Source organism: Chelon labrosus (assembly GCF_963514085.1).
Source record: "Chelon labrosus genome assembly, chromosome: 3".
NCBI classification, from domain to species: domain Eukaryota; kingdom Metazoa; phylum Chordata; class Actinopteri; order Mugiliformes; family Mugilidae; genus Chelon; species Chelon labrosus.
In genome coordinates, this window is record NC_140339.1 from 20213207 (window position 1) to 20235331 (window position 22125).

Below are 22125 nucleotides of genomic sequence, written 5' to 3' on the forward strand. Positions count from 1 at the left end.
TTTCCCATGAGCTAAATAAAGTATCTACCAATTATCCATCTATCATTACTAAGCACTAAGACAGTTGATTAATGACTTACGTCTACCTTGTTTGTGTTGACTGTAGCATCACACTCGTGTGTTTTTTGTAGCACTACTATAAAGTGTATGGTGGGGCCGTACATGACACAGTTATAGCATCTCAAGAAATCTCAAATTACACAGAGCAGGCTAAATCCTAAATGCATACATACATACTGTACATCTGAGTACGCCGAAGAGAAGAGCATCAGGATCTCATTTCTATTCTGAAGAAGTACACGTCTAGTATGTGAGGAGACAAGAATAGCAGTGACATTCAGGCAGCTTGAAGTCATCTGCATTCATGAAATGAACTGACTGTGTCTCGGTTGTCAAAACGAAAAATATACCCAGAGTCTGACCAAGACGGTGTCAATGTGTTTTTTTTTTTTTAGCATGTAGTGAGCTATGCTTAGGTTAACACAATTAGAAATAAAATCTCATTGCATTGTTCTATAAGTGACAGGCTAGACGGCTTGTTGTGATGTTCTCTACATACTGTGTATAGCTCACCAACTGCATCCCAAAGCATGTTTCCATGTAGTACAACAGGGCCCTCGAGAAAGTTCCAGGTTTCACCAGCAATATGAAGACCTCAGTGGTTTGGTTTCATTTTTTTCAACATTCTGGAAAATATACCTTGACTTAGACGAGAAGACTGATATCATTATCTGTCTGTGTGGCAGATGAGACTACATCCAGGAGCTTCTAGTGGGTTATTTATTGGATAAGGTCTGGAATCGTGGAAACTGTTAATCTGGCTCTGCTTGAAGTACGGTTCTCTGATTTACATGTTACAAAGAGTCAGTTTTATCTTTACAGGAAAAGTATAAAACTATGTAAAAATCAAGTTGTGACCAAGCAAATCAGCTTCCTAGCTGCCAGGTCATAAGCTAAGCTAAATTCTCCTAGGAAAACAATCAGGCATACACTATGTAGCATCATACACCTGTTTTGAAGTATTATATTCAGTGTACACCGATCAGCCACAACATTAAAACCACTGACAGGAGAAGTAAATAACACTGACCATCTTGTGACAATTCAGTGTTCTGCTGGGGAGCTTTTAGACCTGTCATTCATGTGGATGTTCCTTAGACATGTACCACCCACCTAGACCAGACCAGGGACTCCCAGCCCATAGCAATGACACTCCTTGATGGCAGCAGCCATCCCCAGCAGGATGCAGAGTGACATAGACACATACAGAAACGATTTAGGAACAACTCAAAAAACATGAAGAACAGCACAAGGTGTTGACCTGGACCTGACCTTTGTAGCTAGAACATCCTCCCAAAAGGAAATATGCATGCTCTTTGAAACTATTTCTACTGAACTGGTCTCAACAGTCCACATCAGATTTTTAACAATGATTGAGTTCAAGCTCTTTTTTATTCAGAATGATGCCGTTATTTTGTGAAAACTGTGATTTGTATATGTTGAAGGCATGACTGAAAAACAAACTTCTTCAGGATAACAAACAGCTAAAGTTACAAACTAATGCTCCATGAAAAAGTTTCTGGCAGGCAGAAAACAACATTGTGTTGTTTTCACGGTCCTGAAAATCTGATTACATTATAGTAGGTTTATGTAAGGTACTATGAGTTGAGTCTGGACACAGAGTTCCCACTTCTAAGAAACAAACACAAAAGTCTATCTCTCCACAGAGTCTCTCTGGCAGGGTCTCATGGCTTTTAGCTGTTGCTCAATGTTTCTAAGAACTAGCCCACCCGAGTTACACTCCCTTTCTGACTGCCTCCACCTTTGTTTGTTATTCAAGACCTTTCAACAGACACACAAGATGAGTTGTGTGTGTGCATGAAACCAACATGTGATCCCTGACCCTATGTATAAAATTCCGCTGTCATTACATACATACTTTGCACTGCATGACTGTGGAACACGTGACTCTTCATTTCAGCAAAGTGGCCAATGAACACACACACACATACATACTATCAGCGGGACGCAGAGGGAACAAGGAAGCACGTGTTGGGGTTTCTAAGAACCGGATCATTCATCCGGGGGCAGAAAAGTAGCCAACCGTAGTGAGAGCGGGAGGAGACAGAGAGAGTATGGAATAGGACATACAGAGAATCTGCAGAATGTTGACGTTTGTGGGTTTGTATATGTGGAAATATGGCAGAGAGGAAGGAGAGGAACTGGTTTGTCCACTGCATGGGGGGCCACGGTGTCATGTGGTTAATGTGGCTTAAGCACATGGCACTATACATCTGACTAAATGTGGATGTATAATATCTATACTGAAAATCCTATATTAACAAGAAAAAACTACTAAATAATTATCTCTTATTCATCAAATGTCACGATTGTATTTTGACTTCATTTTCCCCTATAATGCAGCATTTTAAGGAAACTGATTGACAATTTGAAGTTACACACCTGCATGTTTTGGTTGTAGCTGTAAACACTGACACACAATTAGCTCTGTGCAATCTTAGGAATTTCATTCAATACTGCACGTGTGACATGTGATTTGATTGTTTCTCAGTGAGGCTTAATATCTTCCTTGTCTGCACGAACCGGGTGTGTGTTTACCGCCTGGCAGACACGTGAGAGGGACAGGGAGAGGAAGGAAGGAAGAAGAAGGTGGTTTGTAGAGAAAGGGGTGGCCTGATCTCTCTCAGGCACTCCCTCCGAGGTCAACAATGCATTCACTTCATCACCACGGAGACGGGGGGTGTCTTTCAGAGGGATGGGCTTCTTGATCCAATCAGAGGGCTGCCCCGGCCACACACCACGGCTCAACTACTGAACCTACCCCCAATCCAGACACATTACAGGGCTTTAGAAAAATCTGCTTAGTTTGGTTTCCAGGGACAGACGCGTCTGACTAAAGCCACTGCCACCAAACCTATTTTCACCTCAACAACAACAACATCTGACTAATGTTGAAACAAATATCTGCATCATGATTTCTAAGTAAGACAGAAACGGTGCTGTCGGTATCATTAACTGACCCTAAAAACTATGTCTTCACATCATAAATGAGCATTTAGCATATATAGCTATACACTGATCAGGCATAACATTATGACCACCTTCCTAATATTGTGTAGGTCTCCCTTGTGCCTCCAAAACAGTTGTGACTCATCAGAGAATGGACATGGGCCTTCTGAGGGTGTCCTGTGGTGTCTGACAACAGGATGTTTTTAGTGGGGGCCTTTGGGTCCTATGGGTTGAGGAGAGGGGGCCTCTGTGGATCATCCCACAGATACTTGATCAGTTTGGGATCTAGTGAATTTGGAGGCCAGGTCAACACCATCCTGTTTTTTTGGGTTGTTCCCAAACCGTTGGGACGCAGTGTTTTAGTTACACATATGTGATGTAATGCAAGAGGAGAAAATTGTGGAGGTGTTGCCTGAGCTCACAGACCTCTCACAGGGCCCAGGCATGGTGGTGGTGTTATGTAACAGCTTCAGTGACTGTGATGGTGTAATATGCCTTTATAAGTACCTCTGTGGGCTTGAGGTCATGCGTGGAGATATGAGCTGGCACGCGGTTATACTGCACACAGAGACAAAAGTTCACAAAGCTTCACACTGAGAACCATCTGTAAAGCCACACAAACACAGACACGCTGACAAATAAACACAGAGTGAATGTACTCTAAAGGAACTGGTCAGACAGAGGTCTCCTCCACCTCCATCTTATTCTTCGCACAGGAATTCATGTCAGAGTTTCAAGATTTGCTTTTCTTCTCTCCATTTCCATTAGATATTTTCCCACCTTTTTAACTCACACACCTACTTTAATAGTGCAGTGCAGGCCTACTCACTCAGTGTTATAATTCTCAACACTATTTTATATTACTCAGCACATTACATGTTGTACAGCTAATCAGTAAAAAAAAAAAAAAAGATCATTTGAGCTTTGTTACCCAGGACCAGCTGTCATTGGGGCTGTCATCCTCACTGTGGCTGCTGAAGTCTTGTTCCTCCATCTGGGTCATAGCTCCATGTCGCATGATTCACAGTAGTTGTGAAGATTCTTCAGTGAAGAGTCTCAGAACTTGTGAAGATATTTCAACAAGTCCTCGAGAGCGAGACCAGGAATAACTTAAAATGAAGTCTTAATGTCTCCGCTAATTACAACTCTTAAATAGGTGCTAAAGCTCTTCTAGATAGTTCTGGATGAGTCCTTAGGGTCTAAAATGTGGGGGGCTGTTTTTGAGTGAGCAGATATTGCTTGAGCAGTGAGTGTATTAGACTAAATTTACCAACAAGTGTTTTTCTGAGTACTTGGAAGAAATCTGAGAGGGTTCATACTCTCTTTTTGCAGCTTCAGGTGCTGGCTCGATGCCACATGCCGATATAAATTCCGCATTTTTCTGGCGGGAGGTCTCTTGAAAGGGATCATCAATGTCCTCTCTGTGTATCTGTTTGTGTTTTGGTTGAGTTTTAAGCCCTTACTCATCCAGAAATAAAAACCATCATTAAACATGTGTTCAAGTAGCATCACACACACACACACACACACCCAGACACAGGCAGGACTTCCACGTGAGTTTCTGAAGGCAGCTGTCATCGAGGCGTATTTTGCCACTTGACTCCCTGTCCTTGTGATCCTTAGCTAGCTCGCTGAGAGTAGGATGAGTATCCACTTTGCAGTCTCAAATATCTCCTGAGCACCCAGGTGCAGCAACACACAGGTCTTATTGATGGGCACAGTATCCTTTTCGTGCACATTTTCAGAGAGACATCCAAACAAACACAAGAAAAAGTAAAACGTCTGTACATTTATACAATTAAAGGCATACAAAACTGTGCACCGTGAAATGCAGTCAGTACACAGTGGATTCATCCGACAGGTAAAAACAAGAATCATCGTACAGCCTATCTGTCACAACGCATTAAAACGTTCGAACAGATAAACAGCTCCACAGTTATTTTTCTTGCACACACTGTGAAATAAGTACTTTTTTTTTTACATAACACAAATATGACAAAATACAGTTCAAAATACTTTAGACGTAAAAACACACATGCAAAACAAACCTCTACGAAAATCTCCCTATAAAAATGTTGCCAATAATCAGTTACCATTGCACACAAATGATTGTGTCTACACTTTCTTTTTTTTAAAGCTTCTCTTGTCGTGTGCACCGGCAAAGAAGTCTGAACACTCAGATATTGCAGTAAGAATTTCTAAACAACTAAATCTGCAAACACATAAAGAATCCAAAACTAGTATTTGGTTGTCTAGCGAGTTTCCTTAAAGGGTAAAAAAGCATCGATTTAACTTCCTTTTTGATTAAATCTGTGCTTACTGTCTGTACAAGATGATTTCTTTTAGCATATTATCCACACACAAACACACAATTAGATAATGGATGCTTCTTATTTAGGAAACAAATTTCATGGTTATTGCAAATTTCCTTTTTTTTTTAACCAGAATTTCCCATGAGGTTCCATCTTATTTGAGTGTCTGATAGGTAACAGTCAAAGTTTCATCTTTCTTTTCATGGGTTAGTGCGAACTGTCACGCCACGAAACACACTGTTGTCTTTGGCAATTAAAGTGATCCCATGCCTGGCTGCGACTCTTCAGCCCACTGCGTACCCCTGCTTCAGTCATATATGCTTTCCAGTCAGGAAGAAGAGCGGTCGGTCTTCTTTGGCGTTGGCCGTCTGGAACTCATCGCTGAGTCTGAACCTCCACTCCTCCTCCAGCTCCAGCCTGCCCACCGTCTGCCTCAGGGAGCTACGATCTGCACTGATGACACACAGAGTCGCACCTACAGGCAGGCAGACAGGAGGGAGAGGTACACACACTTTAATCATGACATGGAAATTAAAATGTACATAATGACTGGAAGATTATTGCCTATAACAGTTTGTTGTTTTACACCTTTTTTTATTCATTCATAAAATTCATTCATTCAGTCTATAAAAATGAGACACAATTAAAACATTTGTTGTATTTAACTGATCTTAAGCAGATTGTCCTATTTATCGAGACCATTTTTGTCTTTATTTAGTCGAAGACAAAGATACAGACATGAAATATGGTTAAACAGATGACATGCAATCAAGGTGTCGGGGCAGAACTGAATAAGTGACGTTGCAGTTATATAGTATGACTTTTAATCACTTAGAACGACAACGTTATTTTTTGTTATCAAGATATGCCACATGTAGGATATTTAGACATTCAGAATGAAGAAATATCCTGTGTAAACCCCACTTTTACCACGTTTCAGCTCCCTCTTACACCCATCATTATGTATCGTTCACACATTTTTATTGTCTGTTACTGGTCTCCTGCTGTACCTTTGAGAAAGGTGAATTTCTTGAGGAACCCAGGAGTCACGAAAGCATCGGCAAAACAGAGGAGGAGGCCACTGAACAACAACCCTGTGGTGCTGATGTTGACGGAATGTGGCCTGGAACTCACAAAACACACCGTCACCTGCAGGAGGAAGGAACAGTGTGACTCGTATCGACAGCATGCAGGAATTCATGCTTCCGTTGAGAGGTAAGTACATCCACCCTACCTCAGGTCCCAGGTTGAGGTAACAGTCCACAGACAGCACAGGGTGTGTGTAGTTCTTGGTGCTGAGTGGAAACAGTTTCTGGCTGGTGTGCTGGAGGTATTTTTCCAGAAGGAGCTGAGCTGGTGTAGCCAAGAAAAGGTGCTTGCTGTCCGGGGCACAGATGTATTGCGAGGGCCCCACTGAGGTGGGAACATCTGTCATCTGGAGAAAATAAAGATTATCGATTAATGCCAAAGGCTTATGCAATAGTGTGCTCATGTCATTCACACGCTTTTTCTTTTGTGTCATTTAAGGACCATATTTAATATGCCAGTCAAGATGAAAAGAGCTTACTGGAGCAGGCTGCTCACTTTCTAGAACAACACATCTTTGTTTTCAGTTAAGTACTTTCTGATTCCGATTTCTTTATGCTTCCTCAGCATGTACCTTGGTCTTGATAATAAATGTTCTGTATCCTCCTATGGCGATCTGCTTCTTCATGACGCTGAAGCTGTTGAACCGGCAGACAAGCAGGCCGGCACTGTGCAGCCTCAAGGTGAAGTCCACGTCGTGGCAGGTGAAGCGGTTTTGGTCGTACTGGATGTTCTGACTCCGGTCGACGTTGAGGAGGAGGAAGTCATGAAGGAGCCCTCTGGAGAAGGGCTCTCGATACTTATTACCTGGTTCAACAAAAAACAAAAAGCAGCTACAACATCATTTCACTCATGAGCCAGGGATGTTTGTTTGCATTGCACATCACACACAATTTATTGATTTATTAAGTGTAAAAAAGCAAACAATTTCCTGTCTGATCAAGACATAACAAACTGAAATTCAAAGCATCTGTGACAAGTAGATACTAGTGCTACTGACGTAATATTTTAGAGGCTGTAGTTTGTTGCATATTATTGCCCTTTGCTATTTTTCCATTAATAAATAAATCAAGTAATATAGTAGAATGGTCTGACATTGTGGCCCTTTACCTGTGATTCCACGGCTGCTCCACTTCCTGATGCCACATAGACCATAGTGGGCAAGGTCAGGACAGGCCTCCATGTGCTGTAAGACTTGTTTCAGTGACACCGCGTGCTCCACTGGACCGCTGACGACAGCAGAAATCAAAGACCGGCTATGTTAAACCCAACTCGTAAACCGATAATGTAACATATTCTCACTTCTCGTTAAAGCCACAGCTACAGTATTTTGTCCTTCACGCCTAGTGAAGTGAATACACTGCAAATTAATTGTCAGTATGTACTTGCGTGCGTCGAGGTCCACAGCGTTCCACATAACGCAGGAGTCATCGGCCAGGATAATGAAGGGCCAGACGTCACCCGCTGGGCCTCCTCCCTCCAAACGGCGACTACGTTCCAGCTCCAAGTTGTGATATGAAAGCTCTTTGATCAGGAAGTGAGCTGCACCTGTACGATCATCGAGGTCTTATTAAGGTGGTCTTTAAAAAAAATCCTGATATAACAGCATTTATTTAAGGGATCATGAATGTACCATGCGTTCTTATCACTAGTAGCAGCGACATACCTATTCCAGCCCCATTGAAGACGGTGGGCAGCACCAGCATGATGTGGTTGGGCCAGTACTTTTTGTAGACAGCCATCTCATACTCTTTGACCACAAGAATATGCAGATGTGAGGCTCCATCCATAGCATGGTACAGGTTAAACAGGCCATGTTCGTGACGACCAGTGGTCGGGGTGAAGATTGGACTTTTGATGCAGTCTGGGCTCTGTGAAAGTAAAAAACAAAAACCTAAATAAGTATGTTTTATACAAATGATAATGCTGTATGTGAAATAAAACACAATGACAAAAATGGGAAAGGAAACGGGAAGGCCGTCTGTGTAGGATAAAGCCGCAGTTTTAGATACATGCAGCATGTGAATGCCAGCGAAAAGACGATTGAACATTCATGGCTGGTGTGACAAAAAAAAAAACATTCTGCTGCTACACTAAGTTATTCTGAATGACAGGAATCTTCTGTGTACATATTTTTCAATATAAATAAATAAAAGCTGCTGAGCATAGTTTGACACAGTTTGTCAACCTGCACCACCTAGTGGATCAATAGAGGTGTTGCACCCGGTCTTACCCTGCCACGTTAAAGGCAGATATGGTTGTCCCTTTACATAGAAAAAGACTACAGAGATAGTATAACTCTGTTTCTGAAGAAGGGATTAAGTATCTCTGAAAATCTGTGATTAAGTGGACACTGGCCTCTGGGCCACAGTACAGCATGAGAGAATTTACACTCACATTGGTCTCAATTATGTGAGATAATCAATGATAAGAAAATGTAATGTGAGGGCAGGAATATTCTGACCCACACAATGAACTGGTGTATGATACAGGAGAATGTAAACATGGAAATGGTTCAGATTCAGATTCAGACAGGAACAGAAGAAAGACAAACCCAATCTGAAGTTAGAGGAAGGCGCATGCTCTCCAGTTGTCCTCCTGGTTGGCTGAAGCTGAAGTAGTGCTCCTTGGACTTTGGGATGATGAAGTAGAGCTGGATATCTTCCCCGAGCAGTAGATGGGTGAATGTGAAGGCATGCAGCGTCGAGTCGTACATCTGAATTATGAGTAGAGATATATGTCATGTTTACATTTTGAAAGAAGTTTGAGTCTCACTTCTCACACGGTGTGCCTGTCATGTATTGTGCTGACCTGGTATCTAGGATTGAAGCCCAAGTACTGATGACACTGTTCACAATGATGATACGTGTTGTAGGCTGCGTACTTCGAAAGCTTAATCCTAGAAGTCCGCCGACGTATGTACACATCCTCCTGCCGAGCAGGAGTTCCTTGAGAAGACAACATAGGTAAGTATACACTAGGACTTAAGAAAAACACACAGGTAACCTGTAAAACAATGTACAAAGCAGATATAGTTGTGGCTGTGTGTCAGTGTTTTTGAGGCTGTGCTTACTCTCAGCACTGGGTTTATATGCAGGACAATATACTGAGCTGATATCATCATATTTGGGGTCATGAATGGTGTAGTCAAATGGCAGCGTCCTCATGATGTCTGGGTTGGGCCAGGTAGCACTGGGTGGGTGGTACTGCACTCCCTCCACCTGGGCACCTAAATACACAACACATTTTAAAGTGTATGCATAACAGGGTTGGTAGGAAACAACAGTAGAAAACTTAGGAAATGAACTGGAGTAGTCTAGTCTCCATAATTTACGAGAGTCTGAGGCAAATATACTGACTGTAGTTGATGTCTTCTTCATCGTAGATATCAACCTCCATCAGTCGGATCAGCATGCGAGACAGAATACCCAGGAAGTGCAGATAAGCTCCTGTCTTACCCACCTAATCATGGAGAAACAACGAAAAAATAAATATATACACTAACAATATGAGCTTAAGTTTGAATCAAAGAAAGACAGAAAATACCTGTGGAGGTCCACTGAGCAGCAACCTGCGAGGGTGAAAGTTGTCACTTCGTCCTTCAGTGCGATTGCTGCTGTCCATGTGGTAAGAGCAAGGGACTGTCCACTGGCGATAGTAGAGCGACTGTTCTGTACATGTCATCATTTTACTCAGCAGAGGTCTGAGTGAAGAAGAGAGAGTACATGATTACATACGTCTTGATCAGGTTTGTAGGTTCTAAATACTGCTGGAGCAGAGCAAAATGGTAAATCAACTTTTATATCCATATATTATATGTATCAAATATTCATACTGGTATAAAATAATAAATGTTTGTACTACCTGAAGCTGCTTGCCCACGCAACAGACATATGTGGTAGGAATGAAGTACATCGTGGAAGCCCGCTGCTGTCACTGGCTGTGATAATGTCATAGAGGGCGTGAGGAAGGAGCACAGATGGTGGACGACTCACCCCTCGTGCCCAGGAGCAGCTCAGATGTGGAGAAGAGGCTCGCGGGGACAAGGAGGCAGAGGATGTGGATTTGGAGTGTTGCCGACGAGACTGGGCAGAGGGAGGCGGTTGAGACTGGTGGTGGAGTGTTTGCATCTGGGAAAGGGACTGCTGCTGGGGGGGAGCTTGAGTGGAAGGCTGAGAATTTGTTTGAGATAATGGCTGAATTTGACTGGGGGGCTGGGTGTGGGGATAACTTTGAACTTGAGGCTGGGTTTGGTGGTGTGGTGCAGTTTGAGGATATGGAAAAGACTGAGATGAGGGCTGGGGCTGATGTTGAGTCTGTGATTGTGACGGAGATTGTGTGGTATCCACGGTCCCTTTCTGGACATTTGGAGAAGGGGTGCTTTGAGCAGGGAAGGGATCCGACGCAGCGCTGTCCGGGCAAGACTGGAGAGGCTGGCTGGATGAGAGGGGAGAGTCTCCTAGAAACAACAAGACCAAGAGCACATCCAAGAAAGATATTTTTAAATCACTAACCAAACCAGCTGAAATCTCCATTCAAAACCCTTTTTTTTTTTACTTTATCTATTAATATTTCATAACTTAGTTATGTGGGCCTCATCTCACCATGGTCTTGTCCCTCCTCCTCCTCATTGTCAGTGCTGCTGAGTTTTTCGGCATCGCTTTCGAGCAGATCACTTCCTGGTCCGGGGTTGTGTGGGGGCCGTGACTCCGCCTTCACTAGATAAGCAGCCAGTCCCAGCTCTTGTTCAAGAGTGGTCCGGTGCAGGTAGGAGCAGCTTATCACTCGAAGGTCACAGTATTTTAGCGACCTGTGGATAAAATTCATTCACTAATTAGACTCCAAATGACATAATTAAACATGTAGTTAAACTACAGTGCAGTGAGGGTTGACAACAAAAGTCAAGGATTTATGATCAAAACTGAGTGTGTGCACCTGGGCAGTGATTCTCCCAGTGGCTCAGCCCCTGATAGGATCAGAATGCATGGCAGGGCCTCCAGCTCCAAGTAGGTACGAGGAACCCAGTCAGCATCCTGGATCTTCAACCATATCTGCAGGACACACACAAACATAAGAACAGAAAACATACAATTTTCACACTATGTCATTTCATTTTTTTACTCGTGAGTTCTGATGAAATTGATCAAAGTTAACTACAACTCCACCTTGATCTGATCAATGAAGGTCTGTCCAATGTTCAGTGCTTGGTTGGGATTCCCAAGAATGATTTCAAAACTCTCCTCCAGACCCAGCTGCCTCCTCACTCTGGAAAGCCGTCGGTGGGCCCACGTTGCCAGAGCCAAAGAGGGGATCCGCAGTAGAACCATGTGACCATGGTGGGTGGGACATTGCTGGGCAGCAGTGAGCAGAGACTGGACAATTTCCATGGTTTCCACAGAGGTGTGTTTGTGGAGATTGTGGGAACCGGTGATTCGGCCCGACACAGTCATCAGAGCTACACAGTAGTGGTGGATCAAAACTGTGGTCCGGATCACAGCACTGTGCAGCTTTGGAAACCTGGAAGTGAGAGGAAAACCGATAGTAAGGGAGTCTTAAGCATACGTTGTTTATGTAGATTAAGAACATTTGAGTGTGCTACCTTTCCTCTAGGGCGGACGCCATGCTTTCAAAAGAGGAATCATAACGCATTAGAGGCAAGCTGCTCCCTGAACGAGTCGACTCTAAAAGCTCTGACACACCAAAGTATCGCATCCTTTCATGATAGAGGTCCACATCCTGCATACACAAACACACACAGTCAAGTTATTTATCCGAATATGTGCAGTTACAGTATGCTACGCTACAAAGAAAACGCCTGTCACATAGAGCCTTACATTACTGAATGCGGATGGCCAGTGGATCTCGTTGTAGGGGCTGATGCGGGTGCACTGTGTCTGAAGAGCAAAGGGGAAGGAGGTGACGTGGAGAATCAGGATGTTTGTAGCATCTCTGACCTGTCGAGAGTTTAGCAGTTTGTCCACCAGACCCAAACCTCCATCTGAGCTGCTGTAGGAGGCACTGAGTGACAGAAAACACATTGATTACTTTACTTTGCTCTTGTGGTACCGGGGTGTCACGCTGTTTAATCAAACATATTTTTCTCCCCACACACACCTGCTAATATCCCAGTGGGCATGGTCATGGACCAGGATGTGGAGGGTGTAGGAGTTGCTGTGAGCTTCCCGGATGAGGTTATCAATTCGCGCCTGGGCAGTCTGGTCCATCTTGACCACATAACGCTCAGCCTCTTGCGGTGCGACACACTCCTGGTCTAAACTACCAAGCTCCTGCAGGACACCTGAGACATACAAAGACAGAGATGTACAGGTCATAAAAAACACATCATGTATTAGATACAGGCATTCAAACTATTTCTCATGTCTCTATTTTAAGACTCATCACTTTCGCTGGTTCCTGACTACAGAGTAAAGGAGAATACAATGGCTGATAAAAATCTGTGTGACTAACCAGAACTCCAGAGGTGGAGTACAGTCTGCTGAAAAGTGACCTCGGAGGGTGGGACAAGGATGAGGAAGCTGACTCTGTCAAAGGAGCCAAGGTCCAGGTTCTGTGTGCTGGAGTCTGCTATAGCACAAACGTGGGACAGCAGCTTCCGGGCCACTGCCAGCTGGATGGGACGAACCTCACGCCATTCTACAGAGTATTCTACAGACATACAAACACAAATTCACATGATTGTCCTATTTTGCTGTGAATACTTACTATGCAAAATAAGAAACTCCAAAGAGAAAAGATTGATAGCAAAAAGACAATCCCAAGATTAACACACATAATAAATGTGAAGCTTAAAACTGAAAAAGAATGAATTACAACTGCGGGGAAAATAATATGATCTTAGTACATGACCTCTGCCTAAAGAGAACAATTAATTATCTTGCCCATGACCTATTTCACATTTTAGGGAATTTTGACATTAGTGTAAAGGAGGAAATGCATTTTGACCCATACACCAGAACCCATGTATATCTTACCTGAACAGGTGTCTTTGGGACTTGAAGCTGTCTCTTTAGGGCTGAGTGAGTCTTTTGAACACTGCGTATGTGAATCTTTCGGACTGTGTGTGTTTTTAAGACTCCTGTCTTCGGCTGATTCCTGGCTGCTGGTTAAGGGAGATGGCTCGTTGCCGTCCACACTGGCACTGTCCAGAAGGGAATCCATGTCACCGTCTGAGAAATTAGCGAAATAATGTGTTAGTAGATTAAAACACACATAAACATGCACATTAACATACCACAGATGTCGAACATACCTTGACCGAGGGAATTGCAATAGTGAATTAGTTCCTGGGCAACACCCGTGGAGAGCTGGTGGCTGATTTCTTTCAGACCCTCACTGGGAGAGAACATACTTTCAGCCAAGGCACGACACTGGTGTTTGCCTGCAAATATGTATAATTAAAATCTTTCATTACTTTATTTACATTCCCAGGACAACTCCATTGCAGCCTCGCATACTGTTTGAATGGCCCACCTGTAACTACCACACAGGATTGTGTTTCCTGTCCCGGTGCAGTCACAATAATGACTACATAGTTGGTCTTTTCAAGACGTCCATCCATTAACCTGCTGAACGTTTGCTGGAGGCCTTGAGACAAAGATCCAACTTCCTCACCTAACACTATCACCCCCTCTCCACAGGATGATGCAGCCAGTTGGGCCAGCCAAGGCAGCTGGCTGGGAGTGAGGGGTTGTTGGCTATGGGGAGGTACAGAGAAATGATGGGGGAGACCAGGCAAGGTGGAGGGCGTCTGGGGACACAACAAAAAATTAGGACTTTCTTAATTCATTCAGTCATATATTGTCTTGTCATTAGTATGTGTTCTGTAAAATGACGAATGAAGAGGTTAACTATTAACACTTCCCCATTATACATGCAAATAGCAAAACAGAAACACTTTATGTGATGCTAGTGTGATGCAAGTGTCATAGCTTGCTAGTTGCCATGATGCTAACTGTCATGGCTGACCTCTATGCCATAGTGCCTCCCTTGGGTTCCAGGTGTTTGAGGCTGCTGGTAGTGTCTGATCTCACTGAGATGGGACTCCCTCCATGACCTCATGAATATTTGCTCCAAGTCTTCGATCAGAGGCACTTGGTCAGGGCCTTTGGAAAAAAATAAATGTGAGACACGAACAAAACAAACAAAACTTAACACTGTTACATTCAAAACGCAGCAGCTTCACTGAATGTGTACACAGGCACTGACCTAGCTGAACAAGGTAGTAGACAGTGAGTAGGATCTGCATCTCAGTGGACAGGGGCTGGATGGGGGACGGACCATAATGCTGATAGACTCTGGGGAGTGTTTGTGAGCTCAGGTAACAACTCTGGAGCAGAGAGCTGATGAGCACTTCGCTCACATTGCCAGTCAACTGAGGAAGAGGGCCGTGGCCTGTGTAAATAAGAGATGCACGGACAAAACAGGTGAACATGTAGAGATGACAGAGAATAACTTGGACTGAGGGCCAACTCATTTGGCCAATGACTATAAAACTGTTCCTTCTGCATAGCCCCATAAAATATATGTTCCTTTTAGCCAAAAGCATGCAGAATATAATGAATATAATACCTAAAAGTGCCTCTTGCAAAAGGGAAAACAATAATCGAATATTTTTTTTTTTTTTATCTTTATCTGTTTATTGAGTTTTTGAGTTACTATAGTGAAGTCATTACACAGCAACAAACCCAAATAGAGACCAGCAGCTGTTCAGGATCAGGTGATGGGAAAATGCAGTTTTATCTATTCTCAAAGGAGACCATGCTAGCTGAGGGGGTGGGAAAATGTGACTGAAGACACAAAGAAACCCAAAAAACTCAGGAAATGTGAAAATGATTGGTGACGTGAAGGGCAAATAGGAGAAAAAACAGAAAGATGAGTTGACAGGTGACACAAAGGGCTGAAAAGGGGAAGGGGACTAAAAGTCTGAGAAACCCCCTCGGGTGTTGGCTGACCTCTAACCTGGGAGGAGAGGAAAGCTAAAATACCCATCTGTTGGACAGTGACTGAAAAACTCACCTGTCTGAGAAAGTTCAGTAGTGACAGGTGAGTGGAAAACATGATAAATGAAAAGTGCATTTTGTCAAATCACTAAAACAATTGATCTTCTAACCTTTGAATATGACAGGTTGTAGTCTGCAGGTATGTAGCAGCTGATCAGGCACTGTTACAGGCAGCCCTGGGGGAGAAACTGGGGCTAAGGACCCTTGCGATGAACTCTGCAGGGCTGAGGTCTCTGAATGTGGGCAAACGAGCACAGAAATACATTTACTTTTTAAAATATACTGTAGCATTTAGATTAATAACGTCACCACATTGTTCTCTCATGTGTTTCTCCTTTCATCATTTACATCGGTTGACTGTAAGACTAGTCTTCTGTTTGTACCTGATCTGGTTCCATTTGTGATGACAGAGGACACTGATAATGTTGATATGGCTAATGAAGATGGCGGTGTCTTCACAGTGCTCTCTGGCATGCTGTTGGCAGATGATTCAGGCGACCAGCCCTTGTGCCTCTTCTTTGGCGGTCCAGCATTCGCATGGGGCCCTGGATGATTAAGAGCAAAATTATATGCATATACATTAGCTTAAAAACATTAAGCTTTCTGTACATAATATGTATAAACTTGCACATAAACGATTAGTTTTTTATATTTATTTATTTCAGTTTTCTACTCATCTGTGACATTGATTTCTTTCTTTTTTTTTCCCAGTGTCACATTTTTATTACTTGGTTTGTTTTCTTCTAACACATATGAGTCCCTTTTGTCATTATAATAGCACACAAATGAATAGAACATAGACTAATTCATGTTATAGGATGGACTTCTGTTGATATAGTCATGGAAAACAGTTGTATTTTAGTCATGCATTAACCTGTCTCTTCCTCAAGTTTCTGTTGAAATGCAGTAATCAGGGATACACATAAAAGGCCTACTTGTTAAAGAGGCCATGAAAAAAGCAACACTGACAGGAAGGAAGCTTTTCATTCAGAGAGAAGGCAGGGGGAAAAAAAGATGAGACAGAGAGAGGATTTTATAACCCTGGTTTATAGAGGTGACAGACTGAGGGAGGGAGAAAAGGCAGAGAAACAGACAGAAGAGAAAAGAAGGAGGCAGAGGTTTAGTACCCAAAGTGTTGACGAATGAAAGCTGGGGAAACAAAAGACAACCCCCAACACACAATGCAGCTGGCTGGCTCCTGTATAGCATGGGTGTTATAACAGACACCCTCACACACACAACACACACTGCTTAGGCTGCTGGTGGCAGGAGTGCTCCCTTTCAGAGGTGTGAAGAAACCCAGGGGAGGGGCTTAATGACAACAGACACAAACGTCAGACAAAAGCAAGAAAAAAGTTTCACTACCCTATAATTAGATTTCTAAAAATATATTGTCTGTATTTCATATCTATTATGTCCCAGAAATATGCAATAATGACAACAGTGATGTCTCAAGGGGGTGGAGAGGGTGGATTTCTGAGAGGGACTCAGGTTTCTCATTTGAATGATGACGCTCCACGAAATCAAGAATGAACTCTGTGCAGATGCATGCACATGCACTAAATCATTCTGTCTCTAATGCTCAACGGTTACATATAATTTCTATTTGTATCCAAAGAAGTTCTACAACCTTATCAAAAGACACAAATCCTGGCATATCATAAGAAAAAATATAGATCCTAATTGAACACATGAAGCACATGAGGAGGATAACTGCTCACATCTCTGCACATCCCTGTGGATATGAACGGGAATAAAGAGCTGAAGTCACCAGTGTGCACAGTCTCTACCTGTAGCTGAAGGTCTGCCAGGCCCCGACTGGTTTAAAGGCGGCTGGGCAATGGAGGGAACAGCATGGTTGCCGTTTATCAGCGTGTGCGGAATGTCAGCTGTTTGTGGCTCCACGTGTGGTCCTGGAATTCACAGATACGCGAGACAGAAATGGATTAATAACAACAATCGTGAGGGCTATTTCTGTGATCATTAAAATGAAACAGAGACTGGCTGTCCAAAATGTCACTGTCATTAATGCTCAGCAGCCTTGTGTTCAAACTAGACATGTAGCCTGTTTAAAACCATGACATTAAATCTATGTCCACGACAATACAAACATAAAGGAAAACTTTTCTTATTAATTCACACATTGAAGTAGATTGACATGTACGTGTGGATTCTGTTACCTGTGTAGCTGCCAGGTGTGTGTGATGGCTGAGTCACTGTTATGGTCGGTGTCTGTTCCTCTGATGTCAAGTGACCTTCTGAGACACTGGTGACCAACTGTGTAATCCTGCCGTCTGAAAGACAGGAGAAATACAGACAAATGCATAGCACCCATGTTATTGTAACGACTTATTACTTGTAGACTTGTGTACGGGTGTGAGTCGACATGTACATTGAAGCCTGGAGGCAATATCTTGTTAATTTTGAGGTAGGAAGCCTGGAGCCCCATCAGAATCATGGTCTGACTGTGTTTTAAAACCAGCTCCAGGGCAATACTAGTACTATTTCTCTGCCTGTGGAAGCCCTGCAGCAGAGGAGAAACAAGGGAAAGTGAATGACGGTTAAGGAAGGAATTCACTGTTTGAGTGTGCTTTGACCACTATGTATGCGTCTCCTTCTTTGTCCTATGTAACATGCACAGACATCCCTTAGGTTACCCGCACATGGTTAGGCATTGCTGCCTAGCAACAAACTGTGTTGTTTGGGGGCTAAATCGATGACTATGCTTTATATTCCAGGAATAAGAGATCACCTCAGAGCTGATATTTTAATATACTGGATACGCCAATGAGTTATTTTGAATTAAACTCTGAAGTTTCACAAATTGAGGAATTTAGGATAAAAACATTAGGAAGACATTGTATCTATGGTGTTACTATCCACCATAGATGTAGTACAGGCCTTTTCACCAGGTGCTCTCTTGTCACACCATTACAGTCTGATGGGTTACCTCCAGGCTGTGGCCTCTGTGTACACTCTTTAGATTCACCTTTCACTTGTCCTTAAGGCTTTACTTCCAGTCCATCTGGTCACACCAGCACACTCAGAGCTACCCCATCAACACGGGTCAGTTTTCTCGGACAACACAGGGCCTAAGGTTCAGCTTTGTTCCAATCATGGCTATAGCACCTGATGTTTTCAAACACGCATGTGTGTATGAAGGCCTTCTTTTTCACTTAATTCAGTCAGTAATGCGCTAATCTGACGGTGGCAAAGTTGTTCTTTTGCAGCCGCTAATGTGAGTAAAATCCAATTTCAAGGAGCAATGAGACAAACTAGATCAACGTAAGTTATGTTGAATCACTGACCTACATCTTGTGGCTGGCCTACTACCTCAAACAAACACAAAAAAAGACCACACTAGAGGCCACATCTTTATCTGTCTTTGTAATGGCATCATTTTTATTTGGGACCGATAGATCCACAGATACACCGAGAATCGCTACATTACAACATTAGCTATCATTCTCCAATGTATTGGTAAGCCATCAGCATGTCTTCATCTTCAAAATGGATAACTGGACATGGTTCTATGTATGATTTCTATTCACATCTTGTCATCATATTCTACAATCATAATCCAAACAATAGTACAGAAATCGGTTTTGTGATTATTTTCCCTTCTTGGTCTTTGATTGTCTTTATATGCAGAAACATACACCGGTCTAACTTCCTCTATGTATCTATTCAATCTGTATTAAATCCTAAAAACTGAACAGGAGCCTGTAAACTGTAGGTTTTATTTCAGGAAGTCAAGGGTAAATAACTCAAGGTGTTACTGATTTGTGAGGAGACAGTGAGGACTGTTAGAACTGTGTAGCAAGAGTACACTTTGTGTACTGTGAGTACAGTCTGTTTTTTAACCATGTTCCACATCATGCTCTTTATTTTGCCAGCTGTTTTGTGTTATGCCTTTTGTGAATCCTGTTTCATGTAGCGGCAACAGGGAATAGAGAGAGACTCAGCAGGCGGTGCGCTAAGTCACTGTGCATAACCAATCTGAATCTGTTCATGTACAACATTGGACATACTGTGTAGAAAGTCACTACATTCTTGCCAAAGCTTTGGCTTTTTATCTCCAGTCACTAAAATCTGTGAAATCACTGTTTGCACTACAAAAAAAATCTGAATATCATTTCAGCTGCCAAGTGCACTGTAACACATTTATCCTCTCTTACCGTTTCCCCTCCAGCAGATGGGAGCCCCCTTGACCAACATGCCCTGGTTGTTTCGGTACAGATGGTACTTCAAGTGCTTCTGTTTCTTGGGCTGTGTGCTGAGCTTCAGGTTAATGTGGTGGGAGAACTCTGTGAAATAGCGGAAGCCTTTCTCGCCACAGCCAATACAGTTTCCTGAGAAGCCTGGAGGATACACACATAAACATGTATGATTACTTGTACAAAATAAAGTGCTTTATGCAGCCGTACAGTTAGTCATGTAACTGGATAATGTTATAAATGCACTGGTCTTTAGCAGAAAGCTGACATATTAATGTGTTTTGCATCAAAAATAAATGTTATTTCCTTTTGCAAGCCTGCTGCCTCACCCAGCAGTGCGTTGCGACCCTGTTCGTCTGGCAGGAAGCGGCGATCCACGGCACACACCAGCAGATTCTCGGGGTTGGAAGGGGACTTTACCCCAACTAACATAAACCCAGGGGGAACGTCTAAGGCATCTGATGCAAGCGAAGACAGACGCAAGTCCCTGCCTGCCTGACAAAAGCCTGTGTGGAGAAAAAGACAAGGATAGAACAGTTATTTTTACAAAATGATTTCATGATAGAATCTGACAGACACAAGTAGAGAAAACTACATCTCTTGCTCAGTGTGTCTGTTCAGCAACCCCTGTGACTGATATTACTAGCATTTTTTAAGAGCTTGTACTGTTGATGTGTATGCGTACATACCATCTGTAGTGCAGCATCCATCAGGTGGGGGCTTCATCTGGTAGGGTGTTGGAGGGCTGTTAGACTCCGAGCCCTCTTCATCGTCTTCATCATCGTTCTCAGTACGGCCTGTTGGAGACACAAACACACCACATCGCATCACATCACTAAGTTTTAAGGGCAAGAAAAAAAATGGATGCAGTATAAAATGGACTGAAATCTTTCAGCGGAACCCACCATCATGTGTCACCGGCTGCTCTGATTCAAGGTACAGCTGTGAGAAGACCGGTCGAGGGACGACGGTGTTCGACCTCAGCGATGCCTCAATGGAGTTATGGAGGACCTCCTCGAAACGCGTGGTCCGCAGCTGGCCTGCATAAGAGTTCCCCATTGGTGTCCTGCAAACATAGAGTAACCTTGCCTGAGTAACTGATAATAAATCTGCAAGCTGATGGAAGTTTTAGTTTGCATTTCCAATTTATCTTAACTGAAACTCATGCTTCCCTGCTCTCAGTGACTGTAAATACAGAGTTAGCAGCCTTTCCCTTAGCCAGTATCATAGTATTGAAGCAGTGCCAGTTTTAGAAGGAAACAACAAACACAATGGTTATTGTAAAATGTGCCACAAAATGTGACTCAGAATCATAACCGTATTTATTCCCACGTACACTCACAGAACTTATCTTCATGGGTTGAAGAATAAACATAAGTCTAAGCAAGAAGTAAGAACAAAGAATATGTAAAAGAAAGTCTGGATTTAAATAAACAGCGAACTGTTTCTATTTAAAACAAATGATCTGTACAGATTATGCATGAACTGTCCATTAACAGACATAATGCACTGACAAAGGTTTGATTCTGACAAAAAGCCAGACTCACAACCTGAGTCGATACTAAAACAGTAAACATAAGTTGCACTAAAAGAAAGAATACATCCAAAGCCCTCTGACATTAATATTACATGTGCTGCTTAATACTGTCAAGCCATTCAGTCAGACACATTTGCACTTACGCACTGGTGAACACACATAAAACTCACACATCTGCTCCCACAGACACACACACAGGTCCACACAAGCTTCAGCAGTAGTTAGTGGCGGATGGAATCTGTCCACACAGCATAATATAAAATCAGCTGCACTGACAGAGTCAGGGCACCCTGACCTAGACGCTACTCCCTCTCTCTGTTTTTCTGCTTTCGCTTCAAGTGCATCTCCCTCACTTTGGTTTTCTTCCCAGTTCACTTCTCTCACATATTTTTTAACAGATATTGATCTGCTTGTAAAAAGTACATTAAACAACAATAAAACTAAATAAACTAATTAAGTAAAAGTATTTTCATAAAAGACTTTTCTGCACTGAAAAAATGGGTCAAGTGAGGAGGGAAATACCAAGTTGGATTATAAACAACTTAATCCCCCTCCTCTAAACCGCTGACTGCCCATATGCTGGCTGCTATACACAAACACAAAGATACACATGACTGACTGACAAGCCTGGTCAGATGAGACTCATTCACCAGCCAAAAGACTAGCATCTCAAATTACAGACTTAAATCTCACACTCCAAGTGTGTGTGTGTGTGTGTGTGTGTGTGTGTGTGTGTGTGTGTGTGTGTTCAGCATCCTTCAGCAGAAAACATGAAAGCAGAAGCCAATGGGGCCAAGGAAACACTCGTTTGCTCTTTAAACAACAAAAATGAATCTCCCTTTTAGGCTCCACCTTTGTTTGGATTACTAAATCTGTTTAAAAAACCATCTGAGGCTCCACGGGTAACGTGACTCCAAAGATTC

The 22125-nt window shown here is 42.8% G+C and overlaps 1 protein-coding gene across 1 annotated transcript; it reads right to left on the minus strand.

Annotated features, from left to right (window-relative positions):
- Nucleotides 1-4569: 4569 nt before the first annotated feature.
- greb1 (growth regulating estrogen receptor binding 1) lies at nucleotides 4570-21194 on the minus strand. The gene is made up of 33 exons (XM_084541975.1): nucleotides 20571-21194; nucleotides 20355-20462; nucleotides 19995-20171; nucleotides 19627-19809; nucleotides 17629-17742; nucleotides 17239-17361; nucleotides 15832-15993; nucleotides 15559-15681; nucleotides 14655-14840; nucleotides 14415-14551; nucleotides 13920-14196; nucleotides 13699-13827; nucleotides 13421-13615; nucleotides 12897-13094; nucleotides 12543-12726; nucleotides 12263-12446; nucleotides 12028-12164; nucleotides 11594-11945; nucleotides 11364-11479; nucleotides 11033-11238; nucleotides 10293-10887; nucleotides 9975-10131; nucleotides 9788-9890; nucleotides 9502-9657; nucleotides 9240-9376; nucleotides 8983-9144; nucleotides 8095-8299; nucleotides 7814-7976; nucleotides 7539-7657; nucleotides 7003-7235; nucleotides 6577-6777; nucleotides 6353-6491; nucleotides 4570-5817 (listed from the first exon to the last, which is right to left on the minus strand). The coding sequence occupies exons 1-33, from the start codon at nucleotides 20722-20724 to the stop codon at nucleotides 5654-5656; spliced, it is 5979 nt and encodes a 1992-aa protein (XP_084398101.1). The 5' UTR covers nucleotides 20725-21194; the 3' UTR covers nucleotides 4570-5653.
- Between the last annotated feature and the right edge of the window lie 931 nt (nucleotides 21195-22125).

Bases quoted from the DNA above. Each gene is read 5' to 3' on its own strand.
- greb1 (XM_084541975.1), bottom strand. From the start codon at position 20,724: ATGGGGAACTCTTATGCAGGCCAGCTGCGGACCACGCGTTTCGAGGAG. The intron at 17,743-19,626 runs GTAAGAGAGGAT...CCTGTCTTTCAG, and splicing joins CATCTGCTGGAGGGGAAACG to ACGGCAGGATTACACAGTTG. The intron at 5,818-6,352 runs GTACAGCAGGAG...GCCTGCCTGTAG, and splicing joins GAAATTCACCTTTCTCAAAG to GTGCGACTCTGTGTGTCATC.